The 20,391-nt window shown below is 34.1% G+C and overlaps 1 protein-coding gene across 3 annotated transcripts in view; it reads right to left on the bottom strand.

The window, feature by feature from the left end:
* Usp32 (Ubiquitin specific protease 32) overlaps positions 1-20,391 on the bottom strand; it is a 143,037-nt gene that overhangs the window by 20,391 nt on the left and 102,255 nt on the right. For all 3 annotated transcript variants that reach the window (XM_076511455.1, XM_076511456.1, XM_076511457.1), the window contains 4 exons: positions 18,631-18,794; positions 17,953-18,153; positions 16,652-16,842; positions 3,986-4,072 (listed from right to left, as the gene is read on the bottom strand). In XM_076511455.1, the coding sequence (XP_076367570.1) occupies positions 3,986-4,072; positions 16,652-16,842; positions 17,953-18,153; positions 18,631-18,794 (643 nt within the window). The remainder of the gene's footprint in view (positions 1-3,985; positions 4,073-16,651; positions 16,843-17,952; positions 18,154-18,630; positions 18,795-20,391) is intronic.

Raw genomic sequence — 20,391 nt, 5'->3', positions numbered from 1 at the left:
TATATTTATTTCAAATAACAAAAAAGAAACTATATCAATACCATAAAATTCCACTAATTTATCAAGCTTAGTAACTAAGCTGCATTTTATCTAAAAAATATGCAATTTGTAGCTGATTAAAGACACAATAATCTGCTTGAAATTCTGGCTTGAAAGAATGAGATGGCTTTCTAAAATGCAAGAGGTGAATGGGGTAACTGCATTTAATTCAATACACAAGCCATATCTCAAATAAATAGAAAAAATATGATGTTCTTATTCTATGTTAATAACAATAATTTGAGTTCCTAATTTGTATGAAACTACAGACTTAGTATTTTGACATCACAAACATCTAATCTGAGCCCTTGCTGTATTCAATTTACCATGCAGCACATAAAAGTTAATATTTGGGTGTGCTCTTTTAATATTTATTTTTAAATTGAGAAATTAACTAATATATAATAAAATTTGAATTATAATCTACAATTTGATACCAAACTTATTGACAAATTAATACAATAGTTCAATACAAATTCAAATGCAAGTCACCAAACGAGATGTCGTGGCCTTTGACCAGTGACCTGCTGAGAAAAGGTTAACTTAATTATATTGTTAGCTATATTTAGATTATCTGGTTATTATATCTGATAGTGATTTGGTACTGAACAAATTAAACACTAACTAGTATTTATATTGTTAGGTACATTTAGGTTAGGTGATAGTATACCTGGTAAAGAACATGTTTACTCAATTACTATAACAATATTCATACTATCTGATTATTAAATCATTCATTTGTTTGTTAAATTTCTGTATAAAGCTACTTGAGTTATCAATGCTAGCTATCCTTAATTTTGAAGTAACATACTAGAGGGAAAGCAGCTTGTCAACACCACCCTCTATCAACCCTTGGGCTAATCTTTTACTATTGAATAGTGGGATTGATTATCTACTAAATGAAAAATTTCCAAAAATGTTTAATACACAAGTCTTGATTTTACATGTCAGTTTTATAAAAATCATCATTTTCACTTCCATTGGATTTGCTTCCGTGAACCAATGCTTCATCCTTTTCTAATATTCCTAGCGTGACATAATCCATACCATCCATTGCATTTTTATAGCCTTTAATGATGATTAAATGATTTTTAGAAGTAGCTTCTAGTAAAATACCTAACTATGCTGAACATTTGTAATATTTTGGCAGGTATTTGGAGGAGAAAAGGTGCACATTATATTTGGGCAAATATAGTATATTTCAACTAGCCTCCTTTGTGATACTGTACTTGCTTAATTTTGTAGTTTCAAGTTTTATCAAAGTTTGTATTCAAAATCAGACTTAATTTTTACAACATTTTGTAATTGAAGAACTAAATAGACTGGTAGTGAAATGATGTGAATATTATTATGTTTTTGTAGATACACCCAAAACAAGGTTATTATCTGCTTTAATTTATTTATTTAAATACTTTGTAAAAAAAAAAGTTTATCTTAAAAGATGATTAAAGACAACACTATATTTAAGCTATACAAAAACATGGCTTTAACTCTAGTTTTCAGTGGCATAAATTTCTTTTTATAATTATTACAATACACAGAAATAAATATAAAATTTAAGTACTAAACCTACCAATGCATATGCTCAGGTACCCTTAGTTTGGAGCATGCAGAATCATGTCTATAGAACATGTTACAGACTTATAAACAGAATGGAGTTGAAAACACTTAATTGTAGATCTTGGTCAATTTAATATTGCTAACTTCACAATTTTCATATATACTTTTCTCAGCAGTGACACTCTTTTGGCACAACCTTGGTGTGTAATGAATAAAATCTACACAGTGATGACCACTGTTTATATAAGCATTCCTGAGAGTAACATTACATTTATCATGGGTACTTGTGATAATATTGTGGCAAATGGATATCAGTTATTGCAAACTTTAAAAGCCTAGATAATCTTCAATAATTAGATGCTTCAAACTATTTCAGTACTTAGTCAATTCAAGTCTTAACTCTTGTTACAGGTTGTTCACCTAAAGAAAAACAACAGATTTCATTTTACAAGGTTGTATGTTTTTAGTATTTAAACATAACTCATGTTAATTGTGACAATTTTTTATCATTATTTTTCATTATCTTACATAATCTAAACAAGTTTCAAATGTTTAAATCATAGTTACTTTTATAATAATAATAAATAATGAATACAGATGAAAAACAAGAAAAAGCATGCAAGTAAGAAAGCACATTATGTTAATATAGTAAGAGGTAGGCAAACAGTTTATAAGCATAAGGAAAATTTATATTGATGCTTGAACATGTTTTAAAAGAATGCTGGTCAATCTTTCCTAGTATAAAAATTGCAACATTTGCTATCTGTGTCTTCCCACTTCTCTAATTTATTTACTACACCTCTAAGAAAAAAGGAATTAATTAAAAATTACTCATAATATCATCACTGGTTGAAGAAAGCATAATTTATATATATCTCTTATTTGGTTACAGAGCTATAAAATAGAAAATTAGACCCATCTTGCCACACCCACCTGTCACATCCTCTTTTTTACAAATTGCCAAACATTTCTCTTGGATGCTTATTCCTATATTATTTATAACCAACATAAAATCCAAAGTTTTAATCAATCAAATGAAATTATGTTGCAATCTGTACGAGGAATGGTCAATTTTGCATTCAGATCAAACTTTATTCGCATAGGAAAGACATCAAGGAGCTTAGCTCAATTTTTAACAGATCTAATTGCATACTTTGAAAGCCAGAAAAATTATTAATTGTAGATCATCGATTGCTTTTTACAAGTTATTATTTTGTGTTCTTAGGTGCATTATTTAATTAAATAATTTACTTAGTCTAGTAGTATCATTAGTACATAGTACAAAAAAGTAGGCCTAAGTTTCATCAACAGCCAAAAGCAAAGAAAAAAAACAGATAAGAACTATTTTTTTTTTTTGTGTCTTATTATTATTAAAAGAAAAGTAACTCAAATGTAAAAATTAAGCACTTAAGGATAGATTAAACAAATTTGCCAAGAGATATACAACTTGTGTGGCAATATGTTTATATACACCTTGAAGTGCTATAAAATAATAACACTGAGTATAAACAGATAGATATATTATTACAAGCTTCATGGTACATAGGATAAACAATTTTGCTTTTCTGCTGCTACAGATTTGTAGTCTTTCCAGAAAAAAATAAAATAAAAAGGGTTATTTTGAATTATCTCCTAATTTTATTGATAGTGGTTATCAGGTTGGTGAAATTGACCAACTCTGAATATATTTGCAAATACAGATAAAATAAAATTTTTTTCTGAAAAAAGAAAAAAGTTTATTTAGGAGGTTTTAGAGATCAGACACATGATATTTGAAAATTTCCAGATGTAGAGTAGTGTTAAGTCTTAATATGAAAATCACTTTAGCATTTGGAGCAGTCAACATCCTGACACCATCTACTTCAAAGTTTTGGTAAAAACAGTTAAAAATGATTTTTTGTCTACAAAATCTTTTTAATATTTACTGAAAGCTTCACAAATTTTTTAGATATACAGTAGGTACTTCTCGTCATTATGTATACTATCATGGTAACAAGATCATGCAAAATAAAAACACCCAATGCAATAAGGTCAATGTAAAACAATACATATATATTCAGGTACTTGCATTGGATTAGACATTTTTTAAGATTATTGAACAACTGTTTCTACACTATATTCCTATTCTTTATAAGACAAAACCTTTTTCTTACAGTATTATTCAGTTGTTTTCAATCAAATTAGGTCATGAACCTCGATGTACCAGTCTAGGTTAAACATTACCAATTTATTAACAGTAATATTAAACATGCACAACTCTACACTTAACTTTAATTTTTAAGATATTACAATAAACAACATTTTATTTCAAAATTAAATCAAGCATCATATAGTTCATTTTACAGGTATCTTAATGTTTACCTAATTACATATACTGTTGACTAACCTGTACCATGGACACCATGCACACAAAAGCCCATCTTTCTGAACTGCTTTTAAAGTAAATGGATACTCATAACCGAGACTGTCATCACTGCAAAAAGACAAATCTTTGGAAAATGTCCTCACATAAATTTAATTTACATTAAATATTTTTAAGACAAGATAATACTGAATGTACATTAGAAAATTTCACAGTTAAATACTAATGTGGACATAACTTGAAACATCATTAACTTTTATGAAATCCAAGGCCAGAAATAGAAGCAAGTTACTTTTAGGAAAAGGATGATGATATATGGTGTGCTGCATGTTAACATTTTTTATTAAACTGTATGTGTGTATAAAGCCAGTTGATCTCTGGCAGGGTGAGAGATGTTGGACATCTGATAGCTACATACATACACTGTTTTACAAACAAACCTGGCTCTGTGAGACCTGTCAGAGATCAACTGGCTTCATACATGTGTGTGTGTGTATGGATCTCTCAGATGATTCGTCTCGTCATTTTTCTCTGTTAAGCCATGTGTATTTTTATAGTTGTTGGACCTTTGATGTCTTACCTATCTATGTTTCAGTATTAAGATGTGCATAAGCAAGTATAATGTTGGATCTCCAATATGTTTCACCCAACCACATATTTGCTAATATATGTGAATGCATCCAGTTGTCAAACCCTTGACATTTCACCCAGCTAGGTTTGTTTGTTTTACCTTTGTGTATGTGTGTGTAGCTGATGAATATGTGACATGGCCCACATAGCCAAGTTTTGCTGTTAAACTGTATGAATATTTGTGCTGTTGAATCTCTGATGTTTAATTCCAAAGCAGTGTGTTTCAGTGTATCTATCTGATGTCATATCTCACAAAGCAACATATGTTTAAGATTTGTGTAGATACGTAGCTATCAAATCTCTGATATGCTTCCCCAAGCCAAGTTTACTTGCTTGTCAACCTGTGTCTTGCCAAGCCAGGTTTCATTGTTAAGCTGTGTATATGAGTAGATGTTCACTCTCTGAAATGACTCCCCTAGACAAGTTACATTGTTAAGCTGAGAGGTGTTCCAATCAGATCTCTGATATGCCACACACTGCCAGGATTATTTGTATGCATGTTCTTCACTGTTGAATCTCTGACATATCTCACCTCATCAAGTTTTATTGTTGTTTGTATGTATGTAACTGTTGGATCTCTGATATATCTTGCCAGTCATGTTTTGTTGTTAAGAGGTGTTTGTAGGTAGCTGTTGGATCTCTGATATATCTTGCCAGTCATGTTTTGTTGTTAAGAGGTGTTTGTAGGTAGCCGTTGGATGTCTCATATCTCCCCCAGTTATGTATTTTTTGTAAAGCATAGGGCTTGATTTTAATAGGAAATCTCCAGATTGTCTGAAGAACAATCTGACTTGTACAGGTTGATAAAAAAACCCAAAAATACAAACTCTGAAACAAAATACAACTATGACAATCTTGATGTATAAACACCTAATTTCTAGAATTTTGATATTTTTATATCTTATTTATTACCAAAAAATAATGTTTAGTTTGCATCTTTAACTAACATTTGATGCCTTAATTCCTGGGATGTTTTGTTACATTGAAAAAATAAGCTCAAACTATGTTAATGTTACATAGTACTTAAAAGTACTATAAACAAATAGTGAATGATCTGTAAAACTAGTAAATAGAAGAGTGATCTTAGCTAATCATGTTCAATCCTTTCCTTCTAACTAGCTAGGCCTGTCTACTATATAAAGTACAGCACATCACACAGAATGACTGGACATTCATCAGACTCTCACACAGAATTCCTCAGCTCTGCAGTGTGCATGCACACACACTAATATATATTGTTGTTCATATTTGTAGTTTGTATCGATCTAGACAGAAGCAAAACTAATGTAATTTTATGGACTGTTATTCTGTTTTGTACAGATCAAAACATTCATAAAATTTTGTCTGTAGTTATCATTATGTTCTCTTTAATTTGTGGATTTCCCAACTTTCTCCATTGTAGCTAGATCTTCTATGTTTCCTAGACTCAATTGGTCATGTCTGTCTAACATTAGCCTCAAACCTATATACATGCATAATTGAACTGATTAATGATAATTCTGAATTTGATTTTGTACATTTGATGATTTTAGTGTGTATCTGTAAGATGTTGAGTCAGCCATGTTAGTTACATGTTACTGTAAGCATCTATACAAGAAATTAATCTTATTAAATATTCACATTGGTGGCAGCCATTTTTATTGCAAATTTATGTCAGCCCACATATATGCATATGAACATCATGCAATAAAATGTATGGTAACAGTTTGTCTTTATATTATATATTTTACATTGGTTGAATATTGATTTAAATACTTAATTTTTTTAATGTTAAAACTTGTGCACTTGAGAATGATTGCACCAGTGATCAAAACAGTGTCTGTTTTATAAATAATTTACTTACTGTAAAACTTGTATATAAAATAAAAAATTAAAATGTGTGGTATATTAAATTATTGAGTTTTTCACACTGTACTGTGTTACTACAAACAATCATTCACATTGAAATCCACACAAAATATACATGAAGTTTGTCCATAATAGAAAGTATAGTGACAAAAACAGCATTATTAACCAATCATAGAACTGAACATTTCATGTTTTCAGCATCTTTTGTTAGACTGTACAAACATTTCCCTTGTACAAAATATCATCTTCTTTTAAACAAATAAATGGACAAAAATTTACTTTGGTGGGATAAAATTTTCTAGTTACCAGATAGAGAATTCACCAATGATTTTTAGATGAGGATCAAAGTCAACATTATGTGTGTGGTGTGCATATGTATACGTGTATAGTAAACTGCAAAGATGTTTTAAGTAAAGCTCTATTCCAGAGCACTAGGTGTCCATAAGTTGGTTGGTTGGATGATTTAGTGTTTTATGGCACAAAGTAGCTAGGCTATCTGTGCCACACATCTGGTAAAAAGTTAAAAGTAAATTTAGTAAAATTCATAAAAGGAAATTAAGGTAAAACAAAACAAAAAACACATAAATAGCATAAAACCAATGTTTTCATCTAGCCTACAACGGTAAGAGAAAAACTACAGTAATTCAAGTTGTAAAGAACTTTCTGTAGCATAACTGTAATTATCATAACTTTCCAGGTAGACTAACAGGTAAGTACAAAAACCACAGTCAGTCACCTGAAGTTGGCCTTTCCAGCCCTGGTTTTGAGTTATTTAATGTTACAGCCAGTTTCTAATTTCAAACTGAACTAGATGAACTGTGACTTTTAAAAGGGAGCCACATTAAAAAGGTGTAATGTATAAATTAAAAACCATAAATGGCCTTTAATAAACTAAAAACATTACCAAGGTGAATGTCACTATCACCAATAACACTAACGTTATGGACAAACCTTGGGACAGAACATGTTTAAAATGGTGCTATCATTGAGTCATAATGGCAACAAGAAAGTAGAATGTGGCTTATTGTGATCTGAGTGTTACACAAACTACAGACTGATGCATCAGTTCCAGATAAAAGAAAACAAGTTAAAAAAAACTGTGACTAATACATAGTCTAGTTAGAACAACTTCCTCTTTCTGATCCTTACAGAAGGAAGACAGCCAAAGTCCAATATAGGGTTTCATTTGGAAAAGCTTGTTTTCGCATTGCTCACTCCAATTTGACTGCCAGCTGGCACAGAGCCGAGCATTGCATACAGGACCATAATTCATGTATAGAACAGGTAGAGCAGTGATAGTGCCAGAGCACAGAGATTTAGCTGCGGTGTTGGCGAGCCCATTCCTGCAAATATCAACGTGGCCTGGTATACAGAAAAACTGGATAGAAGTAAATGTTAAAGAGAAATGGGCCAGTCGGTTTTGAATATCGGCGAGAACAGGGTAAGAACTAACACAAAGTGATTCCAGGGCCAGTAGAGAACTAAGCGAGTTAGTATAAATAGTGTGGTTTGAGTACTGCTTAGCTTCTACGTGACCCAGGGCAAGAGAAATGGCATACAGTTTAGCAGTAAACACAGAAGTTGTAGAGGGGATTCTGCACACAACTACTGAACCACAACAAACCATGGCAGAACCCACACAGTCACCTGATTTCAAGTCATCTGTATAAATAGGAATGGAAGGATGGTTAGAAAGATGTTCAGCAAATAGCAGACAGTATTTCCAATCAGGAGTGTCTACTACCTTTCTCAGATGTCTTAAAGATAAGTTGCAATTGGGGACTGTAAGAAACTATGGATTGGGATGGGCTGACCAGTGGATACAGCAATGTTATCCAAAGATAGATCCATTTCATCCAATTGCACCTGGATACAAAGGCTAAAAGGAGCAATGGCAAACCATCTGTTCTGAAAATGTATGGCCCACCGAGAAAGGAAAACACAATCCCAGGTGGGATGCTTTGGTAAGGAAGGAAGTTTCGAAGTACATACTAGAGACAGTTGCAAATGTCAGAGGTGCAAAGAAGGTTCATGAGACTATGAATAAACTCTAAACTGGGGAAGTGCAGAAAGCCCCAGTGCAGAGCCGAAGTCCGTGATGATGAATAGGATCGAGCATCTTTAAGGCCGAAGGTCTGGCAGAGCCATAGACCAGTAATCCATTGTCAAGTTTCGATCGAATAAGAGCACGATATACTTTTAACATAAAACATCAATCTGCATTCCAAGTGGTGGAAGAGAGGACACGAAGGATGTTCAGTGCTCTTGCACATTTGACCTGTAGCTGCTTGATGTGTGGTATAAAGGTTAGCTTACGGTCAAAGATAAGCCCCAAGAACTTTGTTTCAGGGACCACAGGCTGCACAACTTCACCAATACGTACTTCAGGATCAGGATGAATACCCCCAGTTGGCAGCAAAAGTGCATGCAAACAGTTTTAGAGAGAGAGAAGTTAAAGCCATTTGTTGTGGTCCACTTCAGTAAACAATGGAGGACAATCTGAAACTGCTGCTCAATATGCCTAATGTTCGACAACTGACATGAGATGTGAAAGTCGTCAACATAGAGCCCATTTGTGACAGTGAGGAGTTGTTCAGTGATGGCATTAACTTTTACACTGAAAGGTGTGACACTCAGAACACAGCCCTGTTCTGACTCCAAGTTCCTGTAGAAAAGAACGGGAAAGTATCGAACCCACACGAACTCAGAATCTCCTGTCCATTAAACAATTAATAAAAATGGGCAAATGGCCACGTAACCCATATATATGGAGGTCTCACAAAAAACCATAACTCCATGTTGTATCATAAACCTTCTCAATGTCAAAGAATATTGATACAAGATGTTGTTTGAGAAAGGCTAATCTGATTGATGTTTCAAGTCGAATCAGGTGGTCCATGATGGAGCACTGTCGTCGGAACTCACATTGTGTGTATGAGAGGAGGTTGTTTGATTCAAGGAACCAAACAAGATAAGCATTAACCATCCTCTCTAAGGTCTTACAGAGACAGCTCATCAAAGCAATTGGCTTAGAGAAAGGTAGGACAATAGCCTGGTGTCTGGCATCAGGAAAACATTCTCCTGCCAGATCAAGTTAAAAACAATCAGAAGAATAGCAAGAGAAGCAGGAGATAAAAGGTGCAGCATATAGTGTATATCATCAAGTCCAACTGATGTACTGCCAGACTGATGAAGGGCCAGTTTGAGTTCCACCAGTGTAAAGGGACGATTATAGTCATAAAGACAATCAACTGGAAAGGAAAGAGGTAATTGCTCTGCCCAAGTCTTGATAACTAAGAAGGTGGAAGAAGAAGCAGAAGTGCTAGATATCCAGCAAAAGCTTTCACCTAGAGCAGTGGTTCTTAACCTTTTTCAGTGTTTGCACCCCTTTCAAATCAGTAATCATTTCTCGCACCCCCTGGAAACTTAGGAAACTTCTTCTTAGGAGAAATATAAAGCATACTCTTATGTAAAAATATAGATTTGCTTTAATTATTCATGGGCATCCTCGCACCCCTTGGGAATCATCTTCGCACCCCCTAGGGGTGCGGGCACCCCTGGTTAAGAACCCCTGACCTAGAGTATCAGCGATGCTCCAGGTATCAGTTACTTCCTGGCCGTCAGGGAGCAAGGTCGAGAGGGGGACAGAATTATATTGCCCACTGACCTTTCGAATATTGTCTCATATGTCTTTGGAATTGGTGGTAGAAGATATGCTGGTTGTGAACTTAACCCAAGATTCCTTGTGGCTTTGATGTCTTACCCACAAAGCATGTGCACGAGCCTGTTGGAAAGTGATGCAGTTCGAGAGTGTGGGATATCTACAGAAAGTATCCCAGGCAGGATTCCTCTATGTACGAGGATATAGTGGAAAATATATAGAGGCTATATATGGAAAATGGGAATACACTGAGCAGCTGATTGTATAATACTGTCAGTTACTGCTGCCACATGGTTATCTATTGATGGCTTACAGATGATGGAAGGATGAAGTTCTGTGAGAGCAGTGAAAAAGAGCCAGTTTGCCTGATCCAGCTTCTACCGGGGCACGCAGGTTGGGTGGCGTCAACCACGGCCAGTCTCTCTCAAAAGTATAGGAAAATGATCATTGCCTAGTGGATTATTGTCAACCCTCCATGAAAAATGGGAGAATAATGAAGGGGAGCAAACCGAGAGATCAATAGCAGAAAAGGACTGACTAGGTGCGTGAAAATAAGTAGAACAACCAGTATTGTAAAGAGAAAGATTGTGATCAGAGAGCATATGCTCTACAGAGCAACCTCTCCTATCAATATCAGCACTTCCCCAGAGGGGATGATGTCCATTAAAGTTCTCCAGGATTAAAAAGGGAGACAGCAACTGTTCAGTGAGAGCATCAAAGTCTGTTTGATCATATGTCTCTCTCGGCAACAGGTAGAGAGAACAAACAGTGATGGTACGACCCAAGGAAACACAGATAGCTATGGCCTCCCAGGGTGTGTCAAGTGGCTAAGACAGGGTGGTCACATGGTGATAAACCAAAAATGCCACCCCTCCATGCACTCATCCATCACACAGCCTGTCATTTTTGTACAAAGAATACCACTGAAAGGTGACTGTATCAGTATGTTTCAGAAATGTTTCCTGTAAGGAAAGACATACTGGATAGTAGGAAGCAATCAGTGTTTTGATGCCATCCAGGTCAGAACGTAAACCTTGACAGTTACATTGTATCAGGGTGGCCATTTTTATTTACATGTAGGCAAATTTGGCAGAGAACCCTTCTGTTTACAACCACATCTTTTTTTCTTACTGTCCTTTTTGAAGGGAGATCTATCGACCTCCATGGATTCTGCCGTGGGTTGATTGGGCAGGTCTTTGCTGTTGGAAGGGGATTCCAGTGACTGAGAATGTGAATGAATGATTGTTTTGCATCTTGGGGTGGGAAAAAAGATATATCTGAGGAAATGCCTGTACCTGGAGCCAAAGGATGTGGATATTGGGGTTTGTTGGAATGTATGTGAGGGACAGAGATAGGTGTTGAAGTTGATTCATCAACGTTTTTAACCATGGAGGTCAAAAGACTTTTCATTTGTTTGGAGAACGATTCTTTTGGAGGCACAGGGAGATCTGTATGCTCTCCCACTGTAGCTGTGGAACGAACTTCAACATCATACGTCCGAGATGAGGTGGTGGACAGCAATTTTTGAGCCTCAGGATAAATAATGTTATGAATCATTTTCAAACACTTCACTTCTTTTTCTTCCAACTATTTTGAGCAAGAACGAAAGTAGAATGGATGAGTGCCATTACAATTGATGCAATGAGGGTCCATTTCACACTCGTAGGCATTATGGTCCTTGCCACTGCAATGAGCACACGTCAAGGAACCACATGACGTCTGAGTGACAGAACTGCTGACACTGGAAACAACGGAGAGGGTTTGAAATGTATGGCCATACTCTGCAATTAAGATAATCTGCCTTGATGGTGGCAGGCTGATGTGGTGATGTACATGTGAGAATGAAAACATTGGTTGGCACCATAATTCCCATCTTTGCAAATGGATATATGCCTCACTGAAAAAAACTCCTTGGATCGAGAAACCATTGAGAATCTCTACCTCTGGGATAGTCTTCAAATTCCTCTCAACAGTAACTCCTCATGATTAATTCAAAGTTGCATGAGGTGTAACCTCAATAGGTATATCCTCAATTGCCTTTGAATGCAAGAGTTCACTGTGTTGAGATGTGGATGTTTCCACCAATATGTCACCAGATTGAAGCTTTTTTTTTTACTGACTTTGGAGAGCCAGCAAGTCCCTCTGAATGAAAAAGGGAGACATTTGTCCCAAAGGTGTATCTGAAAGTGAATGCAATAAGAAAATGAGGTACAACAGGTGGTACAGATGATGAGGATTGCCGCTCACAATCTTCAAGACATGGTCATTTACCTATGGACTGTTTTTTCACTATTTTATTATGATTTTTAGTCAGGGAAATTTCCCTTTAGAAAGGGAAATTTTGGTGCTCATTGACCCCAACTGCCATGGAACCCTATGAGGGGACACACTACAATGCCAAACAAGAACACTGCAGTAACGCCAGGGTTTTGTGAGCACTACCCAAACATCAGCATCAGATACAATGTCCATAACACCTGTTGAAAACATCCAACACTGGTATTTGGTTGACCCTAGCCCGACTGAACCAGCTGATTGACCCAAGGGGGGCCACCCAAAGGCTGCCCATCTACATAAATTCAAGTCCAAAGAGGTGTGTTAGGGTTGGTCCCCTCAACCACCAGGATCCTCTCCTCCCCTTCATGGGTTGCCACACATGGCAAACATGTGGGTGAATGTTCAGATCCCAGAGGAGGTAAACTGAAAGAACAGAACCTTCCCTGGGAGGTCCTCTCACCATGTACAAGAATTCACACAAAGGGGAGGTGTCCATCAAACATGATAGGGGTTTACAGGTCACAGGTCAATAAAATTTTATTGAATTACTATTTTATGAATGAACAAACCAGTTTGATGCGAAATTGTAGATTATTCAAATTTTAGTGTTATTCATTAATTTTTTTTAAATTTAAAACTAAATAACAAAACGGAAATCATAAATAAATTTTTGCATGTCATGTAGTCTGTTGAATGTAGCATTGGTTCAAATTAAATGCTTATGATGTCCAAATACAAAGTCTAGTTTCTTAAGAATAAGAAACCCAAACTACCAAAATTGACATGCTTCAGTCTAAAATAAGAACCTCTCATCTTTTCTACTTGCTGAGATATTGTTGCATTTACTGAATCAAAGACAGTAGTCTCCCATCTTCCTTTTTCCATTTTTGGAAACACTTGCTTAAATTACACCTACTACTGTCTATAGCCTGTGAATATCCATTTGTCAGAATGTTCCCCTAGTATTTACTGAATTTTCTTCAAAGACAGTAGTCTCCCATCTTCCTCTTTCCATTTTTGGAAACACTTGCTTAAATTACACCTACTACTGTCTATAGCCTGTGAATATCCATTTGAAAGCTCAGAATGTTCCCCTAGTAGCTTTCTCAACCAATTTGAAGTATTTAAGCAGCAAATTTTCTTCCTGTGCTATAGACTTTAGTGAGTTTGAAATTTAATATTTTTATGCTCAAATACAGCTTAGTTACAAAGTTTGATAAATTATAGTGGAATTATATAATATTAATATCGTAATTTATGATATTTGGTTATTTCAAATTGTGTATGTATATACAAAACCTAAAAAATTTAGTTTCACATCTTCCATGTGTGAAATTTGGTAAGGTCTAGACAATATATGGTAAGCAGCCAATGAATACAAAGTTTGCAACAAAAAGAGATAATTGTTTGCTATATTTATTTATTTACTGTTCTATGTTTTAAGGAAAATAAGCTTAAGAATTTATTTCTAAATAGTAATAATGTACATATATAATGTATTGTAACTGAAATGCAACTGTTTTACAAAATACTAGACCAATACACAACACAGGTCACTTTGTGAAGGTCAGTTTTACATTCTTGGACAAGAGTGCACGAGTTCTGCATTATTGCAACTTCTGTAGTGTTAGCCAGACATAGTTGAAAGGTCAATATAATAAAAATAAATGTATATATATACAGGAAAAATGTTATGAAATTCAAGCTATTTAGACTGAACATTTGTGTATTCATGTTATAATCTGTCGCCATTCTAGACAAAAAAAAATCAATTTATATTTATTTTCTAATTTATATGGTGGTTACAAGGTAGGTCAAATTGACTCGGTTCTTAGAGAAACAGTAGTGAAGATAACAGGCAAAATGTAAAGAACTTTTAAAAAACAACAACAAAACATTTGGTAAGTATCTGAAGGTTAAAGATTTTGCATGTGAAATGTGAAAATGTTCTGATGTATAAAATTATTTTTAATCTTAAAACCAAAATTACTTTGCATGTTGCATAGTCAACATTTAAAAAGAAAAAAAGGCACAATAAAAACATTACTTAATATACTTTTAAACTTAATTTTAAAAATTTGATTTTTTTGCATACAAAAGCCTTAAAATGTTTACTGATAATCTGTAAAATTTTGTAAAGATATATGCACATTATTAAAAATCATAGTTTACTCTCATCTGCATTTTCATGGTTATAAGCTGGATGGTTATAAGTTGGCCATTTAAATAACTTTTTATTCATCTTGGATGACCATTAAATTCAAGACTTGAAACTGTGCATGTGATGTAGTTATCTGATGTATCGATAATACATTTAGTCAAGCCAGATTTATTTTTTAAGCTGTATGTGTGCAATTAATGGATTTCTGTTGCATCTCATATAGCCAAGTTTCATTCTTACATTGGGTGCATGTGTGTACCTGTCAGATCTTTAACCTTTCACCCACTAGGTGTATTTGATAACCCATGTGCATGTGCAAAGCTGTTGAATATTTGACGTTTCACCTAGCAAAGTTACACTGTCAAGTTGAAAGAATGCATGTTGCTATAAGATCTCTGACATAACACTGAAGCATAGCTAGATGAGACAAGTAAGTAAGAGAGAGAGAGATGCAAGAAGTTGTGGGGTCTGACATGTCTCACCTAGTCATGTTTTATTGTAAAGCTGCATTTCTGTACATAGCTGTTGGATTTCTCATATCTCACTCAGTCACATAGCTTTGTAAAACTGTGTGCATCTATGTATCTATCACATCTATAATATGTTTTGCAAGCCAGGTTTGTTTCTTAGTCTGCATGTTTGTGTGTGTGGCTATTGAATCTCATGTTTCACCAAACCAAGTTTGTTTGTTAGCCTGTGTGTATCTTTTTGATTTCTGACATGTCTCATTGTTAGCCTGTGTGTATCTTCTAGATTTCTGACATGTCTCATCGTTAGCCTGTGTGTATCTTCTAGATTTCTGACATGTCTCATCGTTAGCCTGTGTGTATCTTCTAGATTTCTGACATGTCTCATCGTTAGCCTGTGTGTATCTTCTAGATTTCTGACATGTCTCATCGTTAGCCTGTGTGTATCTTCTAGATTTCTGACATGTCTCATCGTTAGCCTGTGTGTATCTTCTAGATTTCTGACATGTCTCATCTAGCCAAGGTTCAATGTTAAGGTGTGCATATGTGAGTAGCTATCAGATATCTGATATATCTCACCCAACCAGTTTTGTAGCCTTTGTGCTTGTATGTAGATGTTAGATATCCAACATGTCTTGCCAAGAGATTTCACTGTTAAGATGTATGTATCCAAGTAGGTGTTGGATTTCTGACATGTCTCATTTAAGCAGGGTTGTTTGTTAGCTTATTTGTTTGTGTGTAGCTGTTGGATCTCTGAAATGTCTCACACAGCCATACTTATTTGATACTGATGTGCATTTGAGTAGTAGAGGTTCAATCTCTGATATGTTTCAATAAGTCAGGTATCTTTATTAGCCTTCTATGTGGGTAGTAGTTATATCTCTAAAATGTCTCACAGTCATGTTTCCTTATTAAGTTATGTGTCTGTATGTAGTTGTTAGATGTCTCATATCCTACTCAGCCATGTATATTTGTAAAACTATATGCATGTATGTAGCCATCGCTTTGTTTGTCTGGGAGTATGGAAATACTTGTTGGATTTCTGATATGTTTCACCCAACCTTTTTTCTTTGTTAACTTGCGTGAACGTATGTAGCTGTTGGAAATACGATGTTACCTCCAGGCAGTTTTCATTATTATAGGTTTTGCACTTGTAGAGCTAAAAATATCTGGTATTTTTCTATACCTGTCAGATAAAATTTCCAGGAAAATTTGTATTGTATGATACATTTTTGGAACAGATAAAAAGCAAGCAATAATTAAGACTTCACTTAGAGTTCAAAACAAATAGCAGTTGTTCCTCCAAATTAAGTGCTAAAGAGAAAACTTGCTTAATTTTATTTTAAAGGTTTATAACATGAATTAAGAGTTAAGTTGTTTACTTAAAAACTTCAAACTTTTTCTTATAAGCAAGATTTTATCTAACATAGCATTTGAAGTAGTTAATAAATATATATAAAAGCTTTTGAAACATGTTTAACTTTGAGATAAGGGTTCAAGTTAAACTCTAGGGTAGTTTTCACTTTGAAATCTCCAGCTATGTAAACAATAGGTAAGACATCATTTTCAATACTTTAAATAAAATTAGAATTATCTATGGGAGACATTGTTCATGCTGGTCATTTGTTTCTTTGTGTACTACCTACCAGTCTTGAGCATGATTTCGCACTCCAGATTCTGCAGGAGGAAGAGGTGACACAAACCTGGACACCTGAACCCACACTGAGTGATACAAGTCCTGGTGTGTAGTGTTATCATAGCATGGTAACACAAGGGGAAGTCCAAATAAAGTTGGTCGTGTTTTCTGAGATGACAGGAAATAGACATCTTGCCGAATCTAGCAAAAACATATGAATAAACACAATATATAAATAAATCAGTAATCTGGTTTTAAATATATGAATTTTAATTTACACCCAAAATGATTAGTTAAAAAAAAAGGGGGGGGGAATACATTTGCTGGGATTTCATTAATCCACCTGGCTATGCTAACACAATGTACATAGGCTTCCAATATTTCATTATCAAAGTTCTGGAATAATACTCTTACTTGTAGAAATGTTTAAACATGAGTTAGATTTTCTATTGTTGAACTTCAAGTTAGAAACACAACAAAGGTAATTCAAAAACAGTTACTAAAAAAATATATACTAGATATTGGCTAAAACCTGTACACTGGGTCAATCTGAAATTGCACACTAATGAAAAAAAAATAATTTCAACACTTTATTGGAAAAAGTATATGTTAAACATTTGGAAAACTACATCAGGACTATCTATACTAACCTTTTTTTGTTTTTAAACTAAAAGACTAAAGGAATGACTTCTAGTCAAGAGCACACATCACAGTTTCCTGGGCTAATACAATAGATAAGTTTAACTTCACTGTCACTCTTACATTACACCCACATCTCCAAAGTTCAGTTTATGATAAAGGTATGCAAAACCACATATTCATAGTCTCATATGCTAACTATTAAGCCATGCGCAACCACTGGGGAAGATGCAATTCTTGTGAAGTGGCTTCACTACTTGTGATCTTTGAGAAAGAAATAACCTCTATTTGTAATTCAGTCTAACTTATTGATTAAGAATAAGATACATAAAATATCCCTAAATAATTTCCTAAGGTACTGTGGATATTCTAAATACTTTACAATTAACTACAGTAAATCTATAGTACATCATTGTTAGAGAACCATGTATATCCATTTTTGTTACAATTGTTTTTTACATTAACTTAGAAAATAAAAAAAAACTACATACCACACTACATTATGAATTTTTCAATATAAAACAAACATAAGCAGATATACAAGTAATTACAAGTAGATAGATCAACTATTACCCAAAAAAAATACACTTACAAAAACAGGAAAGAAAAATAAAACAGTTCACATCTGAAATCATTAAAAAAAATAAATGAAAGGACTTTCAGAGGTCTTACCACTTTTCTGTGATAGGCCACAACAAAGTTTTTCCTAGAATATTCTGTTAAGTCAACAGATGAAGAGGTACTGACAAGACTTGATGACATGCTTGAAGGAACACTAGCTGGATTACCTCCAACAAGAAATGGTCCTGTGCCATGCCATGGTGGAAGACAGTTCTGGCTTGATGGAGTGGGGCGACATTCACTCCTGTATGGCTAGTTAACAGAGAGGAGAGAATACAAACCACAGGCTATAGAACACATTCTGTATGCATCTTGGTAACAGCAAGATTTCAGAAAATATATTTACTGAATTAAGGGAATGGTCTAAAACACTACTTTAAAATCAATGAGAAAAAATGTATTCTTTTTACTTCAAGTGGGTTTCTTGTCATCATGAACTAAGAAAAATATTTTGTTACATATTTCAAGACACATAAAGTAAATAATGTTTCTTTCTTCATGTTCATTACAAATGTTGCTATTACCAGAAAATTTGGTCATTTACTGTCAAAATGCAAATGTACAACACAAACTTCAAAAACAAAAAACTCCAAAACTTCTGTAAACATGAGAGTTACATTGAACTAAGCAATTGGAGTTCCAGAACAGCAGCTCAGTAAATGCTAAGAGTTATGTCTGTAAATATCTTGAGAAATATTATGATGCCACTTTTAAGCAATTAAAACTTACCTGATTTCTTACCAAGTCAGAGACAGAATCCTCTATTTTAAATGTACAATTTGTGTTTTCAGAGTCCTGAGAATGGATACTGCTGAGTGCAGTAGAACTTGTTTGAAAAGTCTCACCATTAATGGAAAGGAATGGTGATTTCCAACAAGGAATAATAAGGTCTTCTGTACCAAATGAAAATTCAAATAATAGCAAAGTTAGAAGTGTTTGATCCTACAGACAACATTAAAAAAATAAACAGCCTAAATAAAATTTAGAGAAACCTTGAATGGTTAATAAAGACAATTATTACAAGTGACAAATATAGAACATTTCAACAAGCTTTTCTTATTATCAGGTTCAAGTCTACAGTCTAAAGAAAAAATAGACCTACCCACATGCACACACAATACACATATTGTAATATTGCTCTACCATTGTGCTTCTTTTATAATTTGATAATAATAATACAAAGTGCAGTCCACATAACAACAATGGCTTAATTTATTTCTTTTATAATATTTCTACAGGCTATGTTCACTTGCAGGCCTAATTTCAAATACAGAAACTTTTCAAAGGAAATTCCAATGCTACTGTACAATTAAGAGTTTTAACACATCTTAAAACTTGCTAATTAGTTCCCCAATCATCAACTACTTGATTGCCCATTCTTGTATTGGTACAAAACACTTGATTCTACAAAGTATGGGAAGTTTCTGGGATTACTTTACTAACTATATCTAGTATCTTTGTTATGATTAGCAGCTCCCAATAGAAAATGACTAAACTATATTGCTGAAAAATATACCTTACAACACTGCTCCTTCATTGACTGTGAAGTCCCTTAGACTATTTCAATACACAAATAAAATACTACATTAAACTATCAATTTGCTAGATTTTTTAAAAGCATTTCTTGCAGCATGAATGGCATGCAATTAGAATGATCTCTTAACAGTTATAGTCATGGTAGTTATGTTTGGGGGAATTCTTATGTGAGTGGTGAAATGAATCTATTGTCAACTCCATTGTATTTCATTTTAAGTGGTCTGAACCCTTCAGCAGATTTAATTTTGGCTCACTAATTCTTTCCTGGAACTACCCAGTTGTCTGGTTCTGTCACTAACATACTTCAAAAATTATCATTCTGGATGACCTATGGCTTCAACCACCTGCCATTCTGGGTTCAATAAACCACACTTACTTAATTTTTGGAGTTCATATTTTCTTGTAATAATAATTGTTCATCCATAGATATATTACTTTGATATAGTCGTATTGTGACTTTTCATTTAAGATGATTTCCTAAGCAAATTGCATGACATGTTTTTTATTCTTCAGATCTTAACAGTTATTCCAAACATTAATCCACCAAGTCACTAGATATAATTTTATTCTCAACAAGTCCTGATATGGTACTACTTCTTGATGATACAGTAATTTCCCCCCTTGTTCTCAGGGGAAGTTAAACCTTTTATGTAGTAACTGCCATGTAGTGCACAGGGTCAGAGTAAGTGAAACTGGCCTAAGCTTGCATCCACATCTCCACATTATATCAGTCCTTAACTCAACATTTAATCTTCCTTAATGTCAATTACCAACACATCATGAAATGTAAAGAAGCCTTCTACAGTAAGGGTAATTTTTTACTTTTTTCTTGCCAGAGATTTAACGAAAGATGGATTGATGTGAACAGCAGTTAAACATTACTTTTAGATTTCAGATGTATTACTAAATCAGGTTGAAATAATATAGTTGCAGATTCAATATCAATTAACATAT

Source organism: Tachypleus tridentatus, chromosome 7 (assembly GCF_004210375.1).
Source record: "Tachypleus tridentatus isolate NWPU-2018 chromosome 7, ASM421037v1, whole genome shotgun sequence".
Classification (NCBI taxonomy): Eukaryota; Metazoa; Arthropoda; class Merostomata; order Xiphosura; family Limulidae; genus Tachypleus; species Tachypleus tridentatus.
Note: the sequence above shows the minus strand (reverse complement) of the source record. Positions and strands in the feature narration are given on the sequence as shown.